The sequence below is a fragment of the Glandiceps talaboti genome, chromosome 22 (genome assembly GCF_964340395.1).
Source record: "Glandiceps talaboti chromosome 22, keGlaTala1.1, whole genome shotgun sequence".
NCBI classification, from domain to species: Eukaryota; Metazoa; Hemichordata; class Enteropneusta; family Spengelidae; genus Glandiceps; species Glandiceps talaboti.
Window position 1 is genome coordinate 10560996 of NC_135570.1, and position 22968 is coordinate 10583963.

Below are 22968 nucleotides of genomic sequence, written 5' to 3' on the forward strand. Positions count from 1 at the left end.
ACAAATAGTACATAACTTGTTTGTCTACCCATGACACTTGATGACATACATGTGGGAACATATTAAGCTATTTATGGACACCTCCTCTCATTAATATAATAAATGCAACCTACACATTTTGTGAATTTGACAAGTATTTCAATTTGGCAAATGACAAAAATCTGGTTTAGTTCAAGAGCTATCAAACATATATTTTTCAAAACGTACAGACTTAATTTCTGGAGAAATGAGTGAAATTGTCCATCTCAGAATTTCTTTGAAAGCAAAAGTAAAATGTACATCATGTTTCCTCCCTGTACAAGGATTATCACATATTATAGCCATGAGTGTTGAGTCCGCTAAAGTGACCTATTAAGGTCATCAATGTTTGCGCTAAGTCAGACTTCTAGACCAAAAGGTAGATGTGATGACCTATATAATATATTGACCAATGATATTTCTAGTAGTTTAGTAACACAGTACAGACCACCCACCTATCTATTGAAACTGGTTACAAAATGACACCTACTCATGTACAATACCTGTACACGTATAAACTTGCATCCCATCCCACACACAGCAAGACACACAGACAGTATGTATTCATATACAACTATTAATATTATACCCCCTTTGGCCTACTCATCTTAAAAGGATACGTGTACCCCCCCATTCTAATTTATACAACATCTGCCTTTAATACTTACCCTCCCTCCCAAGTAGTATTTAACTTTACAACTATATTTACCCTCCCCCATTTACTCAAGCAGTACACAACCTCCCCACAACACTCCTAATTGCCCCCACAAATTCATACACTGTACATGTACCTTTAAAACTATACTTGCCCCCTGTTTATTCACTCAGTGTGTACCCTCCCCCACTCCTTCAAGTAGTATGTCCCTATAATACTTAGTAGCCTAGAATCTATGTGAATAGGGATTTTGAATTCCCCAAATAACAAAGTCAAAAAAATTTGCATGGATTCCTGGCTAAAAACTTAGCCACTCACCGTTCCCTATTTGCCTCATTTTTGTACACTACACATTTTTTCTGATTCAATGAAAAACAATCTGTGGTGAATCTCAGACAGTATTGTTCAGAGCCCTGTGGTTTTACTACAATTTAATTGGACTTTTAATTAAAACTATACACTCGCCTCCCAGTTTACTCAAGCAATCACTATAACTGCCTCCCTTGCCACCAATTCAACCAGTCACAGATGTACTTAAAATTTATACTTCAATCTCACTCCCAACCCATTGATATGGAAATAGTACACACTGAAGTCTGTAAGTACACAGTACCTGATAAGAAATCCTCACAAAGTCTTAGGAAATCCTACTGTTGGCAACTTTACAGCACAAAATAAGCAGAAAGAACTGTTTCTAGTTGTTTACTGTTAAACAGTTATCATCCCCTTGTCTATTTTTATCATCAAATTATTTTTAATTGTGATGTATTACACTTTTTAGTTGTCAGCAATGTCTTTGTCCTTTACATGTTTTTAAAGTAATGTACCCTTCATTGTAATTTGACCAGTAGGTCACAACATTTGGAAATAAACCGTTATTATTATTATTATTACCTACCACCTACCTCTTCGGTAAGTGTAGTATAGCACAAGGTTTTTAAGAATTATGTTCCATTTAGTGATAAAATGGGGATATAACAACAATATTACCAACAATGACGATTTACTATGAATAATCTCTCTCATCTTTATAGTTTAAGTTTATGCCCATGTGCCTGTAAACAGCAGGTGGACCATTTCTTTTTATTGTGATCAAATTAGGATATTCTCAAAAATTCACAATTTACTATTAATAATCTCTTGACTGTCGTACGACAAATACTCCATTCTCTTGTGGGGGTTGATCGTATGTGTACAATGAAATTTACTAGAATAGCATCTTTGTATCCATGACAAAATAAAAATATTGCAACAAGTCACTGGACGGAGGCAAGCAGTGAGGAAGTCTTTGTTCGAAAGAAAACACTTGCTCTTTTGGTGCTACTAGTATAAAAACTGAACACAGACTTTATAATCCAAAGATTGCAAAGAAAAAGAGTTGTAAAATTCTTCTGAAAACTCACTTATCCCCCTCCCTCCCCAATAAATATATATGTTTTGTGAAGTGCACTAATATCATAATAATAACCTATCTGAGGCTCAAAAAACATTTCATTGTAGATTCCCACTACAATTTTCATAAATTGATCAGAAATTGTGTCAAGTTATCCATGCGGGTACTGCAGACTACAGTTGACTAAGTTGGACTAAATTTTTGTCATTTTTATTACACACAGTACAGTTTACTAGGTTGGATCAGTTCTGTCATTTTTACTGCAGACTACATTTTACAAAGTTGGATTAATTTTGTCGTTTTTTACTGCAGACTACATTTTACAAGGTTGGACTAAATTTCCATCATTTTTACTGCAGACTACATTTTACAAGGTTGGATCAATTTTGTCGTTTTTACTGCAGACTACATTTTACAAAGTTGGATTAATTTTGTCGTTTTTACTGCAGACTACATTTTACAAGGTTGGACTAAATTTCCATCATTTTTACTGCAGACTACATTTTACAAGGTTGGATCAATTTTGTCGTTTTTACTGCAGACTACATTTTACAAGGTTGGATCAATTTTGCCATAGACTACGTTTTACAAGGTTGAATTAATTTCTGTCGATTTTACTGCAGACTACATATTGCTAGGTTGCATCTATGTGGTCCTCACATCAAACCCACATGGTCATTTACCAACAATTGTCTAATCCTGGTCAATTGAACAAAGACAAGTAAACCTTCTCAATGGCAGGGTCAGACCACACACCTTTGCCTTTCTTTTGGTATGAATTGTCAGCCATTAGTCCAAGTAGCCCTACGCCCTGTTGCACTTAGTGTACCTACATGACTATACCGTACGATCATGTAGAACTAAACCATCAAAGCATGACTAGTAGAACAGAGACACTCAGACCACAACCTCAGTTGAAAAAAGACCAACATACTATATAGGAACTTCTTCACAACCCCGCTGTAACTCTAAAACTGTTCAAAGTAAAATTAGAATTCAACTTTATCTGTTTCATACCCTGCCAATTCTGAACCTTATTTCTACATGCTATTCTATGCTAATCATTGTTAGTACCTCACCAATGTCTTTTCATCCACCTAAACAAGTCCTTTTTCTGCATATTTTTATGACACGATGAAAACAACATTTCCACAAAATCAGGACTATATATAATGCAATCGCGAGAAAATTAAATCTACTTGAGTCTTTATTAGAACAAAAGTAATTCACATGAAGCTTTTTGTTTAATTATTAATACATGTCCTTTGTGTTGACTTCAGTAACTTGTACAAGAGATATAAAAAACTAGTTTAACAGCAGTACATCAGTCTGTACATGTAGTTCACTGCATTTTGTCTTTATTCTTCACTGTCTGTGTCGATGTATAAATTGCCTATTTTAAATAAGAAACACCCCAAAGTGAGACATAAAAATAAACATTTGTGAACGACACAAACTAGTACACATTCTGAACTGAACACAAACCACAACAACAGCCATATTAGAATTTTGTTGAATTTTTTAAAATTTTAGGTATAAATTTACATATTTTGAATGTTGACATTTTGAAACAAAGTTATATACCATCAATATATTGACATTTTTCAAGAAAAAAAATATCTATGAGATATTTTATTGATGTAATGTGACTGCTAAACAGCATCTAGCCTGGCATGTACTTGAACAGAATTCAAAACCACAAAAGTACACCAAACACTACTGAGTTGTACGACAAGTAACATTGATGGATAATTTGTTCTCCATCAAAAATGTTGTCAGTAGTCAATAACAAATATAAACTTGGTAGACTTCACATAAAAAAATATATTCTTCAAACATTACATCTACAAAATGGTGTGACCTTGCATAATTACTTCTTCTGTGACACAACTCTGAATGAATTTTTACTTCTATAAAATCAGTTTCAATTTTTCATATTACTACTTCTCCAATTGTATGGGTTTTATTGCTCTTTACTTTCAAAATCAAATGACGATAAAATTTAAAGATTTTGGAAACACTGAGCTCAAAATAACCTGGCAATCAAGAGCAAACCAGACAAGCTGTGATATATGGACACTCCAAACTGTCTTTTGTGAATCCTTTATGGTTAAATACCTCCAGGTTACAAAAATATATTTATATAAGTTATTACTCTATAGTGTTGTACATACAACAAAAAGTACTCTTTTTTGCCAAACTAGTAATTATTTGTGTACAAACAAATAACCCATGGGAGAAAGAGGAATAACACATGTATCCTGTAATTTTTCAAAACAACAATTTACAAACACAAACAATGATAGTTTATTCCTAGTTAACACAACACTAATTTCAACCACTATGCTTCACCAATTTTGATATTGCAATTTATGTATTAAAATATTGAATGGTACAAATTTACCATCACTAAAATGTTACAACTGCTTGTATTGATTTTGTAAGTAAATGCTTTTTATCTGTCAATTTTTGGTCTTTAAAAAATGTGAATCTAATCTTCCCTCATATTATTTTGTTCACATTCTGTAGTTATGATGGATAAAAACTGTTCTCACCACTTTCATGTTCTATTTACAAGATATTTTTAATGACCATCTGAAAGGTTTACTTTCGATAAACTTGATTTGTTGCCTGCATGGCTGTGTGTTAGCTCCTGTCTATTCTTGTACAAAAAGTCGTATGTTGAAGTTTCCCTCCAAAAGGAAGTAATCAATTGTACAAGATTTCACCATCCCTCTTAGCAAGATTTTAACACCTTATCAAAAACACCATAAAAGTGCCAGAACCACCTAGTTTACTAGCCTTGATAACTAAATAAGGGTACTTAGAATTAAAGCATCTAAATAAAAACTAAACACACTCGATATTAGCATGTACTTACACTGTTGAAACAACAGCTCCTTTGGCGGCCATATTAAATCATTCTTGTAAATGTCTTAATACCTCACTGTATATCAACAGACAAATATGATAAAGAGTTCTTTTTTTGCCTGATAGGTTAGCATTTAGAAATTCTAGAAATTTGCTGAGTACAGCATGTATATTTAAATAAATATAAATTATTTCTTAAATAACTGCAAGAAATATGAAAAAATGAATTGCATTGAAATATTAGCACAGAAATTTTGTCAACCAAAACTTTAAAGTTTTTTTGTAGTCAAAAAATTCACCTGCCTTCAGTCAAGCATATCGAAAGCAGTAGACTGGCTATTATATTTATCAAATACACACACTGTTTTTATACACACGTATCCTTCAACAAAATCAACAGTTTGTATTTGGTCAAAATTTGTGAGTATTTTGATTGAATTTTGACTAAGTCTTAATGTGAATTTAAAGTCACAGTTCAACTGTGTACTTTAGCCTTCACTGCCCTATAACTGAAAAAGACTAGTTTGTTATTTGCATGGGTCACATTTTTTGTCATTTGTAACAGTTGCAAGTTTAACACCTCATGTGTGTGAGCCATTCACTGACCCTGTGAATATGCAAATCACAAGTCAAGGTAGAACCTCCACTTCTTTGTTTAGAAATAATCTTACAAAAAGTTGGGATGTTCACCAAAGGGGAGCCGCCAAAAGAATCAATCGAAGTTGACCTTTTGTTTGAGAAAAAAAAACCAGAATGGTGTCTGACTTGCGATTGGGTTTTACTGACGTGACCTTTTTTTGGTGTTAACAATAAACCAACAGGTTGACAGAGAAAGACTGGCATTTAGCTCTCCACTGTGTTGAATTGATCTGGACTATTTGTAACAATGGTTTTCTTTACATTCACACTAACCCATTGTAACACAATGTGTATGCAAAATGGCTTCAATATACTTGTTCTAGCGTTGCACAGTGGTATACTGTTCCTGTGTGTATACCCTGTATATGGATTCGATGTAGCGGCCGGCCAAAGAGACTTGTGACCTGCCAATTCAAGTCGCTAATCAAGTATCTATATAACTCAAAGTCTCATCTTATCACCCTCTTCAGTAATTCAACATGAACTCATCCACTACCTTGGAAAGTATTCATACTTGACATTAATGACTTCAATAAACAACATACAGCGAACCAAAAATGTACACCAAGGTCAAGCCCACAATCAGACGAAAAGAATTCTACCACTTGTCCAGATTTCACAAAATAAATACTGGCCATCAAAAACACAAACCAGATTTGGCCTTTCCTCTGGTATTACCATCTCAACTGTACCTATTAATTAAAGTGTTTTCCTCTCTAACATAGTACGGTGGATGACTATGTTGCTGTCAGCTCCGATACACATGCATGGACGACCTGACGACACATATTGTCACCCACCGTACACCTAAATAAAATCTACTCTCACTGTTATAATCACGCTAAATCACATGGATGTAATGACATGACTTGAACAGAATAACTATTTCACAATCTAGGTACACATGTGGAAACAAGTAAGGGATAAAAACAATAGGTTGATGGGGCTTCCCTAGTGTGTAGTGTATGCATGGAGTCAGTCCATACAGCATACACACACTGCATTGTGTTCGTACCCAATACAATCACTGTCCACATGGTACTCTACATAATATGTTGCTACTAACGCTAATATTTATACACTTAGTAACTTACACTTTTGCCAATTTCCACTCGATGCTAGTCTTCACTTTTCTAAGCTGCTGGGGGAATCTTTTCCTGTCTGTAGTGTCCACTAATTCTGGCTGTTACGTAGTCCTTCTTTTACTTGGCTGTCTGTGTCAATGGACAAGCTTTTGTTGAGTGATTTAACCTCTTTACTGACTGATGATATGGCAGAGCCTAATCACCTCATAGGGGTGTGCAGCTTTAGTGTGAGGGACACTGAGCATGTATCAACTTGCTGTCTTTTATTACTTTCGGTTTTACACTTTATATGGACAGAACAACATGAACCATGATGCAGGCACACCTTTGGTTTACTCTTGAACAGATTCAAACCAAAATTTGAACGCATTATTTTAGCCATGACCCCTAAATACACAATACTCTTGTCCACTCACACTGCTCTTGTCTATTGTGTATCAGTATCAGAACAAAAGCAATTCCTCATGAATATTAATGAACTACCTATAATTTGCATATCAAGGCACTGACTTGTACCTTTGGTTAATGATTATGATAAGGCAATGTAAACATATGTACAAACAAGACAGAATAGTTCTTTTATTCTACTGGCACACAGTGTCAAAAGATACACCAAGAACAAAAAAAACCCAAAAGATCAATAATGAAGTCATTTGCTAATTACAACTATCTTATTTTTGTAGCTGTCTAATTGAAGGTGAAAACATAGACGGCGAAAAATGTCACTACTTGAACACTTGTCTGAAAATCACCAGACCGAACAGTTTCTTTAGAGAGAAAATTGGTAGAAAGTATAGTATATAGGAAGCCCTTTGACTGACAATTCAGGCATGTTTCTTACTGCGAACTCAAGTGTAGATCATGTTTCAACAATTTGTTCAATTTACAACTGTGTGACTTCAGACTGAATCAGACATGCAATAACAGCCAAACTATCTACAACTTTCAAAGTATAATATTTACAGCTTTATCACAATTTTGGGGGCAATCAGTGCTACGACACAGTTTGTATCACTAAATCACAAAGTTCTTGAATAATATCAGTTTTATCATTTGGGGTCTTTTTGTTGATAATTTCTTTGTTTTGCTGGTTGAAATTTTGCCCTAGAAAACCATAAATAGATGTATACAGTTTACAACGAAGCACAGATCGATCGACCTGGAGGGACAGATATTTTAAGTCCACCACGATATTTTAGTTGAAATTTCTCTTAGAATTCACATTTTTGCACTTTTTAGCAAAGTCTGCTTTCAGTTTGTTTGCCTACACTACACTTTGGATATGTTAGAAAAAATTGCATCATGTGAGGAACATGCAAAAAAGTCAACAATTTCATACATAAATATACATAAATAGAAAAAAAAATATTTTAAGTTCAAATCAATTCTAAACTTCATGAAAAATTATAATATCTTTTTCAACTTTTTTTTGTTTTGAAAACTTCAATAATTTTTTTGTAAAAATTTCTGTAAATTTCTAAAAATGTGTAAAAAATTTTTGTTAACATCATCATGCGTGAACAGAGACCACACCATTTTGGTCTTTTGTATCTAAAATGTTGTGAAAAATTAACAAAAAGCTGTAAAAATGTGCAAAACTTCGGAGTGTCAATATGATGATTGCATTAGTCATACGGCCTACAGTCATAACTGGATAGTCTGGCAGTTGTAAGTAGATTAGAGCATTGGAAATTAGTTGTCGAACCATCTGATTGTAAGTGTTCAATTAACTGGAAAAACGTTTCCTTTCCCATATGTAAGTAAGGTTTCACAAGTCTCGGAATATTACATGGAACACGGGAAAATTAAAAGTAAGCTTAGTTTTAATGTTTTAGTGTCATGTCATAAAAATAACTGCATTTGAATTGCATCAAATCATGCAAAGATATGAGAAAAATGGAAACCCTTGTGTGGTTAAAATGATTTTACAATATAGGGGAAAGGTGACACAAAAGATCGAGGACAAAGTATAGTGATTTTTTTTGCACTATTATCCAAAAATGTGTCAATCTACTTGTTTGTTTATTGCAAAAAAGTTGCACCGCCATATTTCACTGACACACGCAGCCAGGCCAGGTATGTAGGTGACTCTGAATTCTTTGAATATGGAAATGAGAAGGATAATAGGGTTTCATTCTCCACTGGGTGTAACCAGTTCTGGGTTGTTATTTTGATACGAGTAACAAGTACACAGTTGCTAGCCGTATGTTCAGAACATGACAGTTACATTGTATGCGTCCAGTCCACCGCAACCCAATCCTACTCTTACATTTCAAACCTACAATAAACTGTTGTTCCAGCACCACAGCGGTTTCATACGTATGTCAATTTAAATTCTTCAAGACTGTGGAAGAGAACTCCTCTAGGATAATCCTTACCTAGTAATCTCTGAAGGATTATTGCAAATAAAAAAGAAACTCTGCAAAAGGAATCCTTTAAAGACACCGTTTTGTAGTCCTTGTTAGCTGAAAACTAAGACGCCCGTGGCATAAACACTTCACTTGTAGATGGTATTCACAGCTTAACTACCGACTGTTAGACATGTAAACAAAGCTACCAAAAGGCAACAGAAGGCTTTAGAGTTAGAAACCCAGCTGTACAAGGAATCAGACTATTTTTTGACAAAAAAAATGTTCGCAACGAAAGATGTCCAAGATATCTCAAACATCTTACCACAGAAACTAAAATCCCAAATCTTGAAATGCAGTCATTGCTATAAAATCTGGTACCAGTAAAGAGACAACTGTTTAACAAAAAAACGTTTACAACAAAATATCCATAAAACTGCAATATTTTACTTCACTAACCAAAAAACTCAAATGAATTCAGTGTTAGAAACTTGGTTGTACAAAAAAGAGCACCTTTTGACAAAGAAGTGGACAACGAAATCACTTGAAGAAAATTGAAGTAATGGATTTCCTACGGATGCATTTGATGTTAGGAACATGCCTGTACAAGAAGCACAACCACTTTTTGACAAAAACGTTTGTACCTTCAAGAGATTTGGAATATTTCACATCACTGATCAAAAAACCTCCAATACATTTGGTGATAAAAACCTAGCAAAAAGAAGATTACTTTTTTAAACCAAAGGGTTCAAAAGGAACAGAAACATACTACTCTGGCAATTGAGGTCTTGGTTTAATAAGATATACAAACTATTGTTGTTGCTTGACGTGGTAGATTACACAAATGAGTGATAGCAGTTCTGTCATGCGAATCTAATCACCGTGATCAAGATAGTACGAATATTGGATTGTGTCTACCTTAGTAAACTGAGACCTCAATTGCCAGAGTAGTAATGCAAATATTGGATTGTGTCTACCTTAGTAAACTGAGATCTCAGTTGCCAGAGTAGTATTTTTGGCCAAAAAGTGTAGAAATATTTTATTACACCTGTCAAGATCAATTCTGAATTCTGAACATTTTAACTCTGCATTTCAGTACTTTTGTTTCAATACTTACAATATCTTCAAATTTTTCACGGATATAATTAATTTGAAAATAACAATCATTATCAGAGACTAAACAACTAGTTTAAATGCTGACATTAAAGAAAAGATAAAAATAAGACGCTACTCATGAAAGTTATATTCTAAACTTTCAGTCACAAATTTTCAAAATAAAAAAATTCAAGAGAATTTCGCCACATCAGAAGGCAAGAGGGCAACATCATGAACATACAGGGATGAGGGGGCATACCAATTACATCATCTCTATGATCACATCATTGTCACAACGCCACCTACTGGTAAAGCCAGCAAACAGACAGTTTGACAAAGCTTGTCAACCTGAACAGGCAAAATGTTACTAGTAAATAATAAGAACCCTTGGTCATGGTATAAGAACTTATTATTACAAACTTTAATATCCTTAATATTTTTTTGACAATAATGATAAAGTGAAAAAATATCAATATTAGGAATGGCAAAAACACAATAATATACACTAGGATCAGTTAATTTTTTGTTGTTGTTGATTTTTCTTCTTCTACAACACTTAAATATCTGAGTGACAATTTTGTCCACAAACTTGCAAAGAATGCATTCTGTTTATCACCAAGAATTAAAACCATAAGCTGAGATCTGTTCACTAATTATAATGGCATTGGAATCCAGCTTCTATCCTTACCCCAATGCATAGAATCACTTTAACCTCGTCTATTTTTAATCATATACATGTATCTTGTTTTGGTTTTTCTCGGAAGAATCCTGTGAAGGAGTTATTTAGCTGGAATGGTTGCCATAGTAACTTGTACACTGATTTCACTCAAAGTGTATACTTTGCTTTAAAATGTGGTATTAGGTATACCATCAAACTAGGTGTATGATCAAAAACAGAATGACAATAATATCAAATATAATACAAATATGAAATTTATATATTTATATGATTTGACTTTACATACCCAAATGGAATTCATTTCAAAGAGAGTATATAAAGTGATAAATCAACACATATATTGATAGTTTGTTTTTTCCCTTTGATACTCTCTCAAAATCTGTTAGTTAAACTTCCTGACATTAACTGTGAAGTACTTGTTGTCATGGTAACTGAGCACTGGTAATTCATCTTTTCACAATTTTTTTTGCTCTATAAAATAACAATAGGATAACTACGTCATATATTGTTACTAACATTCCTACAATGTATCGTCTGGTTTGACCATTTTTGTTCACTAACATTGCTTCATTTCATTATTAGGCTTGACAAAAATTCTGACAACTACTGCTACATTTCACTGTTTGTTAAAAACATCTTACCAATATTGCTACATTTTATCATCTGGTTTGACAAAAATCTTACCAATATTGCTACAAAAATCTTACCAACATAGCTACATTTTATCATCTGGCCATGCTTGGCAAAAAATCTGACTAACATTGCTACATTTTATCACCTGATTTGACACAAATCTGACTAACATTGCTACAGTAACTGTCTGGCTAATTACAATCTTACTAACACAGCTACATTTCATTAGCTGCCTTGACAAAACGAGAACACAATACTACCCGGTAGTACTTATTTTATTTCTAGTCCTGATTAAGCCATTTCTTCATAAAAAAAATTTGTCATCAGTCAGGCACATTTTTTTTAGTCCATAATGAAGTCCCCTCTGATGTAAAACGTTGGTAGCAAGACCTACGACCATTTTCACTGTTTCATTCAAAAGACGTCTGCAAAGTTTGTCCTTTTCCTTTTCAATAGGTGTATACAAAATGTTATATACATGGATATCTGATTTTGTATTTAATAAATGTCATGATATTGAATGTCTGGAATCAGCTGTTATTTTTAGCATTCACATCTGTCCAGCACTAGTGAAATCACTGGGTGGGACTATACCAGTAAAAGTTCCACAGTCCCATGATTAATATACATATAAAGTACAAAAATACAAACTACGCAACTAAAAATCTAAAATTAATCACAAAACACTCTATAGCAACTGGTAAACAACAAACAGAACACAATACAAACAAACTGAATACAGGGTGCCTGGATCCCACAATGCATTTCAACATTCTGTTTATGACAACAGCTATCCTTTACCACAGAAATAAACAATTGAATACAGACATATTGACAGTAAGAGAGTTATGCCAGAGATGTCCTTGTGCATAAGTTGCCTAGTTCTTCATTCAATGAAGCACTTGTATGTACCACTCTGGATTATACAAGAGATATCCTCAGACAGTTGGGGGCTAATATAAAAGATATCCCCAGACAGTTGGAGGTTAATACAAGAGATATCCTCAGACAGTTGGAGGTTAATACAAGAGATATCCTTACAGACAGTTGGAGGTTTATACAAGATATATCCTCAGACAGTTGGGGGCTAATATAAAAGATATCCTCAGACAGTTGGAGGTTAATACAAGAGATATCCTCAGACAGTTGGAGGTTAATACAAGAGATATCCTTACAGACAGTTGGAGGTTTATACAAGATATATCCTCAGACAGTTGGGGGCTAATATAAAAGATATCCTCAGACAGTTGGAGGTTAATACAAGAGATATCCTCAGACAGTTGGAGGTTAATACAAGAGATATCCTCAGACAGTTGGGGGTTTATACAAGAGATATCCTCAGACAGTTGGAGATTAATACAAGAGATATCCTCAGACAGTTGGAGGTTAATACAAGAGATATCCTCAGATAGTTGGGGTTTATACAAGAGATATCCTTTCGGACAGTTGGAGGTTAATACAAGAGATATCCTCAGACAGTTGGAGGTTAATACAAGAGATATCCTCAGACAGTTGGAGGTTTATACAAGAGATATCCTCAGACAGTTGGAGGTTAATACAAGAGATATCCTCAGACAGTTGGAGATTAATACAAGAGATATCCTTACAGATAGTTGGAGGTTTATACAAGAGATATCCTCAGATAGTTGGAGGTTTATACAAGAGATATCCTTAGACAGTTGGAGGTTTATACAAGATATATCCTCAGACAGTTGGAGGTTTATACAAGAGATATCCTCAGACAGTTGGGGGTTTATACAAGATATATCCTCAGACAGTTGGAGGTTAATACAAGATATATCCTCAGACAGTTGGAGGTTATACAAGAGATATCCTCAGACAGTTGGAGGTTAATACAAGAGATATCCTCAGATAGTTGGGGTTTATACAAGAGATATCCTTTCGGACAGTTGGAGGTTAATACAAGAGATATCCTCAGACAGTTGGAGGTTAATACAAGAGATATCCTCAGACAGTTGGAGGTTTATACAAGAGATATCCTCAGACAGTTGGAGGTTAATACAAGAGATATCCTCAGACAGTTGGAGGTTAATACAAGATATATCCTTACAGACAGTTGAGGGGAGGTTAATACAAGAGATATCCTCAGACAGCTGGAGGTTAATACAAGAGAAATACCCACAGACAGTGGGACATTAATACAAGAGGTACCCTCACAAATATTAAAGTTGTTCATAGTATATAATACAGCAAACAGTATGTAATAGTACAACATGGCAACTAAGCACAAAAGGTTCAGTCAGGTCAACTCAGAAGTGTGTCCGAGATGTACAGTTTGGTTTATGATTCCTTTGACATTCAGAGTACAATTCTGCATCCATATGACAATTCTGTACTATTTATGTGATAACTTTTGTACATTCACATCACTAGAAATGCTAGAATGTGTCCTACTTTAATACTTGTTATGTTGTGTTTATCACTGACTCTGAGGTTAAAGGGCATCAAGGCAGGGGGGTAACTCCGGTCATTTTTATCTCCAACATTGTCTGTTACTGTGCTGGGGTCCTTTGGTGTGTACATAGGACTGTAATGTACCCAATACATCATACAGACATGGTAAGATAGACAGGGGATGGACAAAGAAGGACAGACATACAGAGAGATGGACAGATGGACAGACACAGAGATGCACACATAGATATTATCTGAGTAAAGAAACAAGATACAGAATTACCTAATGCCACTTCCACCATCACAACCCAGTCACTGGTCACTTCCATCATCACTACACAGTCATTGGTGAACATTGAACATACACTATCACCATCACTACCCACTCATTGGTAAAAATTGAATGCACTTCCATCATCACTACCCAGTCATTGATGAACATTGACCATACACTTCCATTATCACTACCCAGTCATTGGTGAACATTGACCATGCACTTCCATCATCGCTACCCACTTCCATCATCACTACCCACTCATTGGTAAACATTGAATGCACTTCCATCATCACTGCCCAGTCATTGGTGAAGATTGACCATACACTTCCATCATCACTACCCACTCATTGGTGAAGATTGACCATACACTTCCATCATCACTACCCACTCATTGGTGAAGATTGACCATACACTTCCATCACCACTACCCACTACCACCATCACTACCCACTCATTGGTAAACATTGAATGCACTTCCATCATCACTACAGTCATTGGTGAAGATTGACCATATACTTCCATCATCACTACCCCACTCATTGGTAAACATTGAATGCACTTTCATCATCACTACAGTCATTCGTGAAGATTGACCATACACTTCCATCATTACTACCCACTCATTGGTGAACACTTAACATACACTAGGTCAACAACAATAATACATACTTTTCACTGTCTGTCGGTCACTTACACCTGTCTCATACTAATTATATGCAAATTATGTAAATACATTACAAGTAATATGCAGATTTACGTATTGTCTAGTTAATCATCCAAAATACAACTATAAGGCTTTGAATATGAGCACATATTGCATTTTGTACTACAGTAACAAATACGATGAACTTTGACCTCTGTTGTTTTAAATGTTAACATACCCGATTGCTTCTATAAACAGACTACATCTGTGTAATAAATCATCTACATATTCTGTATTTTTCCAAGAAAAATGTCAATTTTGTTTATTCCTTTCAACTTTTTATTGGCATTATACTTCTCACATAAGTTGCTGACATTCATGTAGCACATGGCTAAAAGTCTAACTCAGGAAACATTTGTTCCTTTATCCTGCCTATCTGACATCTGTCTGTCTGTCTGTCTGTCTGTCTGTCTATCTTATTCTCTCATTAATTGTCTCTCCCTGACTGTCTCTATCTGTATTTTCCCAATATATATCTCTCCATATGTCTCCTTGTCTATCTATCTATCTATCCATCTGTTTGTCTGTCTGTCTGTCTGTCTGTCTGTCTGTCTGTCTGTCTGTCTGTCTGTCTCTCTCTGTGTTTCTCTCTCACTGCTCTTTCACACATTACTAACCTGCAGATTTGGGTGAGAATTTATCTCGATGAGCTGCACACATGGCAAGAAGTCTGTACCCCAGATCTAAGTCATAACCTTGCTGGGCGGCAACTCGACTGACAACCTGAAACATACAAACAAACAAACAAATGATACAACTGTACATCACATACAAATTTTAAAACAGTGAAGGGAAAAACTAACAAGTTCTAGTAGATGACACTGTCCAGCCCTTAACAATGTTATACACAAATTCAATTTTTATATTTTCCTCAAATATTTTTAGCTCAGAAAACATATATTTTGTTCTTTACAATATTCTACAAATTGTGAATTTTTGAGAGGTTTGAGCGACACTGCCCTTACTTCTCTATTACAAAGTCTCTTGTATACAAAACTCTACAAATTCAACCTTTGACCCTGAATTTTGATGACTAATTTGCATATTCTCAACCTTTGACCCTGAAGTTGGTGACTAATTTGCATATTCTCAAATGAAATTCAATGATCATTTTTACCAAAACTGAAGTCATGAAAATTTAGATAAGGTACGGTCTAATGCACGTCTATTTCAAATCATCGACCAGAAGATACTAAGAATAGAAAGGAATGTATGTTATTATAGACAGCTTTGTAAATCTACGGTCTATTCCAAATCGTCCATCACCTTGTAAGTTTAATCACTAGAATCACTATTAATACAACATACAATTTCATCATCAGACAAATTCATTAAACTCATAAATTATCGTGTAAATTCATCAAAAATTTGCTGAAATCATTTAAATTCATATTCTGATCCAGAACAGATTTTTTATTTCTGATAAACTATGATACTATTAAATTCAAAATGTTGTCATTTTAATGTTCTTGATACATTTGGATACAAGAACATAAGGTAGATTGGATGACTACGCTTGAGGCACAATTCATTACGTATGCAACGAATGTTCACCAAAACATCTTAGGAAACGATTGGGTGACTTGATAAAGACATTTTAAATATTCACTAGCCTGAAATGATTTCCTTAGCAATTTCTTTGTCTCCCTATAGATGTTCTAAAGATATATGCCACAATCTTTGCAGGGATCTTATTTTCAAACCATATTCTTCTTAAACGCTTGACTGAACACAAGAAGTAATTTTTGTTGTATTTTAATTCTAACATGTTATACGTATAAAGCACAAAGGAGCCATGCAGCACACATGGACCATGGCATGAACTGGTCAAATGAGGGCGCTGTTGCCCCAAACTAGATTTGCAGATATTACATAGCTCTTAGGATGGTTACAAGTCCGGAAAGTTTATGTACCATAGCAAATCACCAAGAATTAATGCTCTTACGTCTCTACTTAGACCACAAATAAGGGGTCAGGCCTCAAAAAAATTGTTTGGTTCCGGTTACCTGACCCCAACAAGTTTTTCATGCTGACCCTAAACTTTTTTTACATATTCAAGAATAAAAAAATAAAATCAGGAAAATTCTGTAGTCTAGCAAGAAATAGTGGATGTGGAAACTGACATCAACTTAAAAAGACAAATAAAACTGTTCTTTCAATCTGTAATGGCTGTACATCTGATGAGAAGAAACCAATAACACAGAGACCATGTGGAAAACAACGGAAAACATAACTACCTGAACAAGACACTCACATATGAAAAAAAAATATTAAAAAAATAAAATAAAAAATCTACCTATCCCACCTATTCTAAAATTAAGTGTAATCGGAACCACACAATATTTTTTGTTAGGTTAGGCCTTAGCATAATCTTAAGTTTTTGAAATAATTTTTTGTGACCTGATGATGCTCTGAACAAAGCAAAATTTAGTCAGATTTTTCAGAAGCCTGTACAGTTGAGTTTTGTTCAGACTATTTGGATTTATCCTTGTAAATGTTCATCAGGCTTGGTAAAACCATAGTAAATTAATGGTTCTTTTCACACGACCAAAACATTCAAGTTACCTATCCGTTTGCTTGTCATACCACTTGGTGGCATAGAGAATTCATCCATATCAGAAGACAAGGGGCATCCATCATGAACAGAGACAAAGGAGCATATCAACTTCATCATATTTACAATTACGCCATCGCCACTATGCCACTAAGCAGTATGACAAGCAAACAGATAGTTTGACAAAGCAGGTCAGACAAAACACGTTACTCGCAGGTAACTAGAATGTTTTGGTCGTGCGAAAAGAACACTTATAGTACTATTTGGTTTTTGGGTTTCTTTACATTATTTCTTATTATTATTTATAATATTTGTCCTGAATTTCCACCATTTTGATACAATTAACAAGAAGGGCTATCCCTTATACTGTATTCACCATATCTTCATAACATACATAGCTTTTTGACCAACTGTATCTTTTTATTCCTAAGGTACATTTCAGTTTGTCCATGAACCTACAATGTCCAGTTTTAAAATTTGTAAGTTGAATGTTGTCTTGAATTTGTCTTGTCTTTTTCACACTACATATCAATTCATTAAAGCTCCCTTAGACTGCCAAATAGTCTCATTAAAGCTCCCTAGCTTGTTAAAGCTTTGTAATTAAAGCTTTCCTAGTTTGATAAACTTTTGTAAGTTCTCTTAGCGAGCCAAAATTGTCTGATTAAGTTCTAAATTATCTCACTAAAGCTCCCCTAGTTTGTCAAAAACTTGGAAAAAATGACCCCTTAACTAATATCTGGGAAAACGACTTTCTTTAAAGTGACAGTAGCTGTAACTGGGACTACTCCATCCAACTATTTGTTCTTCTTATTTTTTGATGTCCTTTGTTGCTTGTATGACTACAAACATGATCTAAGACTTTAAATGACATTTTTTTCACTTTGCTGACAAATAATGAAACACATCGTCACAAACCACGGTCTGTTTTACAGCAAAGTTCTTAACTCTAGCTTGCGAGAATGATGAAACAGAGTGAAAAAATTACAACTACTCAGTTGAGGAAAGATTTCACTCACCGTTAAACAGTCCATCAGACTCTGTTCAAACGGTCTCTGAAATGCCCGTTTATCTGTGCACCATTCGTACAGTTCTTGTGCTGCACTTTGGAAAGTGGCTGGGTTCTCCAAGTGCTGTATATAAACAGAAACATCATACTATAAGCCTAATCAACAAACTGAACTTGTAACAAGTTTGTGGAAAAAATTTCAAAATGAAAACTGCATGAATCAGTTGAAATCATTTGCAATGTGATGTGTCAAACACATAGCAACAATCATCTGCTGATTTACACATAGCAACAGTGGGGTAGGGTAGGTTGGGGTGGGCTGGCAATGGAGTATGGTAGGATGGGGACTGAACAGCATACTGACGGTACAAAAGATGTACATTTGTAGCAAACTAGGGAGTTAGGGTAATTAGTTACGGTGACATTTGGGATGCAAATAGGGTTAAACTTCACACATGAACTTGATTCGAGTCAAAAGAAAAAACTAGAACAGAGTACAGACTATACTGTATACATTGATGTACATTTTGTACAAAGCTAGGGAGTTAGGGTTAGAATAAACAGATGGCTGAAACTTTAATAGACTCCCTAGTACATACCTAATTTGAATTGTGTTGAATGAGTGGACACTGAATATGTCACAAAAAATGACCATTGATAAAAAATTCTCATCTGGATATTTTTTTTTTGACTTTTGCCTTGGTGAGATGTGAGAACAACATAAGAAGCACAAAATATTCATAAATTGAAACAAATGTACCATCGATAAAAATGTTTGTCTAAAACTTTTCTAACAACTACAACATGCAGAAAATATAAAGTGACACAGGTGTACTTGATACATCTATTTTAAAACTTACGTGCTTGATGCACTGCAGTCTGTCATTGGTTTGTTGAATGTGTCTGTCCATAGCAGGGCTTGGCAGGGACGACAACAAATCTCCTTGGTGGTACATTTAGAGTTTTTTTATTTGCACTTATTCAATTATCTGCAACAAAATATAAAGAAGGAAAAACATTAATTCTGGTGAACAGTTATAATAAATGTTTAGGCAAGAGTTGATTTAAAGTAATTTTACTAGTTTTAATGGCTTTGAATGGTAAAGCACCTTTGTATATCCAGGATTTGTTCACACGTACCAACAATTCTCGTTACAATTAGCGCAACGACTGTAGTCAAAATCTTGTTGTACCTCGATCATATAATACTGTACAACTAAATGACAGAGTGCTTGCCATGTGCAATATACTTCAAATATCTGAGGAAAAATATGAAGAATCTTCACTGAAAATAATGCTTTTAACTAAGCACATAAATCATCAATAACTGTTGCTTTTTTCATCTTGCCTAATTTATTGCCAGACTTTTTTTTAACAATTTCAGATCTACAACTCTACATATAGAATTTCAAGATCAATAGTTGAGGTTCTGTATGTACCATTGTACCAAATATAAGACCTCAGTGACCTTTGAACTATGACCTTCAGTGAACTGTGACTTTCTAAAAAGTTCAGATACTCTATAGCACAAGATTTCAGTGACCTTTAACCTATGACCTTCCATGAACTGTCGACTAGCTTGTGTTAAGGTCAATAGTATTTTGTATATGACAAATAAAAAATAAAAATATCACGCTGACGGACTGGACCTACTATGACCAACATGGCAAATTCTGATAATCCTAAAAAAAATTATATTACCTGTTAAAAGGTGCAAAGAGAAGTTTACAAAAAATTTTTTAATAACATGAAATATTTCACTTGTTTCTATATTCATAATAATTGATTATAACTACCCAATATATTTCACAATTCCAGGCTTTTTCAAGGAAACTGTTATCTTTTTATTCATAATTGTTTTTTTTATCAATCCAAAAAAGTGAAATTTGAAACTCCACATATATAAATGTTACTGATGCATGTAGTACCAAGATAATAGTTGTACTTCTTACATTTCAAAAATCATTACAACCAGAAGTAGTCATATCACAAACAAACTATTCAATTGGCACCTGCCCCATTTGGCAGTTGTATAATTGCATTTGAACATATCTTTTTTTTTCTTTTCCGGAAATGTTTCTGAATTAGGTTCTATAACACGCTGATATCTATAAACTGATAGCATACACATCCTGTAGAATAAATAAATTCAACAAACAAGGTGATTTTTTTATTGCTCTCGCTCATTTTTTTGTTCTTTTTTTTTTTTGTTAAAGCAGACGACATGACATGCTTCAAAAGACAGGATGTGGATCTTTCCTGTGAATAAACTCATTTTTTCATTCAAAACATTTTCCCTTCTTTATTGAAAGTTTACAACATACAACAACGGTACAGAAATCACTTTATCAGCTAAGTGTACAGAAGTTGCTGCAATGTCTGAGGTCAGAGGTCAAGGTCAATGCTACCCTAAGGTTTTATAAATACTCTAGCTGTCAACTCCTTTTAATCTTAAATTGCAGTGTTGTTTTTCTTGCACACTTTCCGCTCTTTGAAGTTATTGAGGACACAATAGAATACTTTCCCTTTTCACCACACACACATTTCAAAAAGCTAAACGACACTTTGGGAAGTCACCTGCAGCTACGTAAAGTACCTGGTCTATAAACTCACCTTTAAATTTCAGTTTTTTAAAACATTTTCTGTATTATTGACCTGGACACACTATGGAATATAATTTTTTCTCAAACCATTCATATTTAAAAAGACTCAATGATACCCTAGAAAGGCACCTGCGGCTAGACAGACTACCTGTTCTAACAAAAAAAGTCACTTTTAAAATTTGAATTTGTTTTGCCCATTTTCTACACTTGACCAAATTTGCCAAAACTGGGAACAAGATAGAACCATAGTTTCTATCCCCTCACCATTTGCATTTTGACAACCTGGACTACATAGCACCCTAAAATCTCTAATTTGAGCTCTGTCACAAACACTGAGAAGAGACATGGGAATCACCATATATCATTTCAAATTCTTCAAATAAACTTAACCCTGTACTAGTTGCAATTGAGACACTTTGTTCATCAAATCAGTCAATTAATTACTTAAAACAAGACACTGTCTCTGTTAAAGTGGCCATATCGATGAGAATATAAAACTATTTTGTCATGACTTCCTCCTTCAGAAATCAAAATGAAACAACACTGACTAAGTCCATGTTTGCATTACCATTGGACATACATACATACATGCATCCATGCACACATGTATGCACGCACACACACACACACACACACACATACATACATACATACATACACACATACGTACAATCTACATACACACATACATACACATACACACACACACACACACACACACACACACACACACACACACACACACACACACGAAGTGAATATTTTAATGACAAAATTACAACATCGACAAATACTACTCACCAATCACTAAATATTTTGTTTTACAAATAATTATGTAAATACCGACAGAAGGTGGCCTCACAATGACTTTAGTCAAGATAAAACGAGGTCAGGTTATTTACATGTAAGTGTATGGGGTGGGAAGTAGTGACGTGAACAACGACATATAGTGACATCACTCTACGTAACATTTTATATACTCCCACTCAGAACATACACAAAGAATGTAGCCATCTCTTACAATTCTCAGCATTGCTATGGCAACACTGATGATGCACTTCTTTTGTTACCCTGACGACATATTAAATTGAAATACAACTTCACAGTATCCTTATTGTTATTGAAGCTAACATCACTCCTAATACTGCAAGTAAATGTCAATAGAAGTCTTTTTCATTCCACTTTGTATTATGTTTCCTATATCTCGCTAAATTTGTACAGACATTTATGCAGGATTTGCTTTAGTTTGACATTTCAATATGTCCATATCAACTCAGTTTTTTGTTGAGTTGTATCGTAATACAGTCTGACCTCCAGTTGTTGCAATCACCTTATCACTAGTTTTGTTTGTGCACCAAACTATACAGATAGTTCCCAAGGGAGGTGACCAGGTCAGTTGCAATTCCAGAACAGCCAGAATCCGGGATAATTGGCAACATATCAGACAATATTAATATGTTTCCTTCCCGCTCTGTATTCAATACATGTTACTTATTTGTTATCAGTTTTACGATTTGTCGTCATCGGATAACAGCAAAGTGAAGTTATAAACTAGAAATATTCCCATTAGATTTCCGTTTATTTCATACTCTCTCTACAATCCCTTAATCGACAATACAATATTTTTTACTTCTTTTTTAAGATTAATGCCACTATATTTTTTTTTTCATATATTTTAAAAATATTTTAAATTTCAATTAATTCAGATGCTAATTTATATTCATGAGAAAAAGGTTATGAAATTTTTTTCTTATATTATGAAACTAGTTTGATTCAGTCATTTTACAAACCAATTAGAGGTCAGATTTGTTGAGATTATCCATTGTCATTTTCTGTTTTAATTTTGATTAGATGCCACTTGAAACATTCATTGAAAAGAGCTAATGGTAACTGAACTATACCGATTATCAGTCAATCCATTTTTGCTTGACCAATGATGCTTTAAAAAATCTGATTAATTGGTTTCAAACATGTATACACATATATGTAATGAA

General features: G+C 34.3%; 1 protein-coding gene across 2 annotated transcripts in view; it reads right to left on the bottom strand.

The window, feature by feature from the left end:
* The window catches only part of LOC144452562 (zinc finger MIZ domain-containing protein 1-like), a 127907-nt gene that overhangs the window by 44974 nt on the left and 59965 nt on the right, over positions 1-22968 (bottom strand). The window contains exons 3-5 of one of the 2 annotated variants that reach the window (XM_078143667.1): positions 19232-19360; positions 18382-18495; positions 15429-15534 (exon numbers count right to left, since the gene is read on the bottom strand). In XM_078143667.1, coding sequence (XP_077999793.1) covers positions 15429-15534; positions 18382-18495; positions 19232-19327 — 316 coding nt within the window. In that variant the 5' untranslated portion in view covers positions 19328-19360. Of the gene's footprint in view, positions 1-6670; positions 6804-15428; positions 15535-18381; positions 18496-19231; positions 19361-22968 lie in introns of those variants that run through there. The other variant, XM_078143669.1, reaches the window with a different exon arrangement.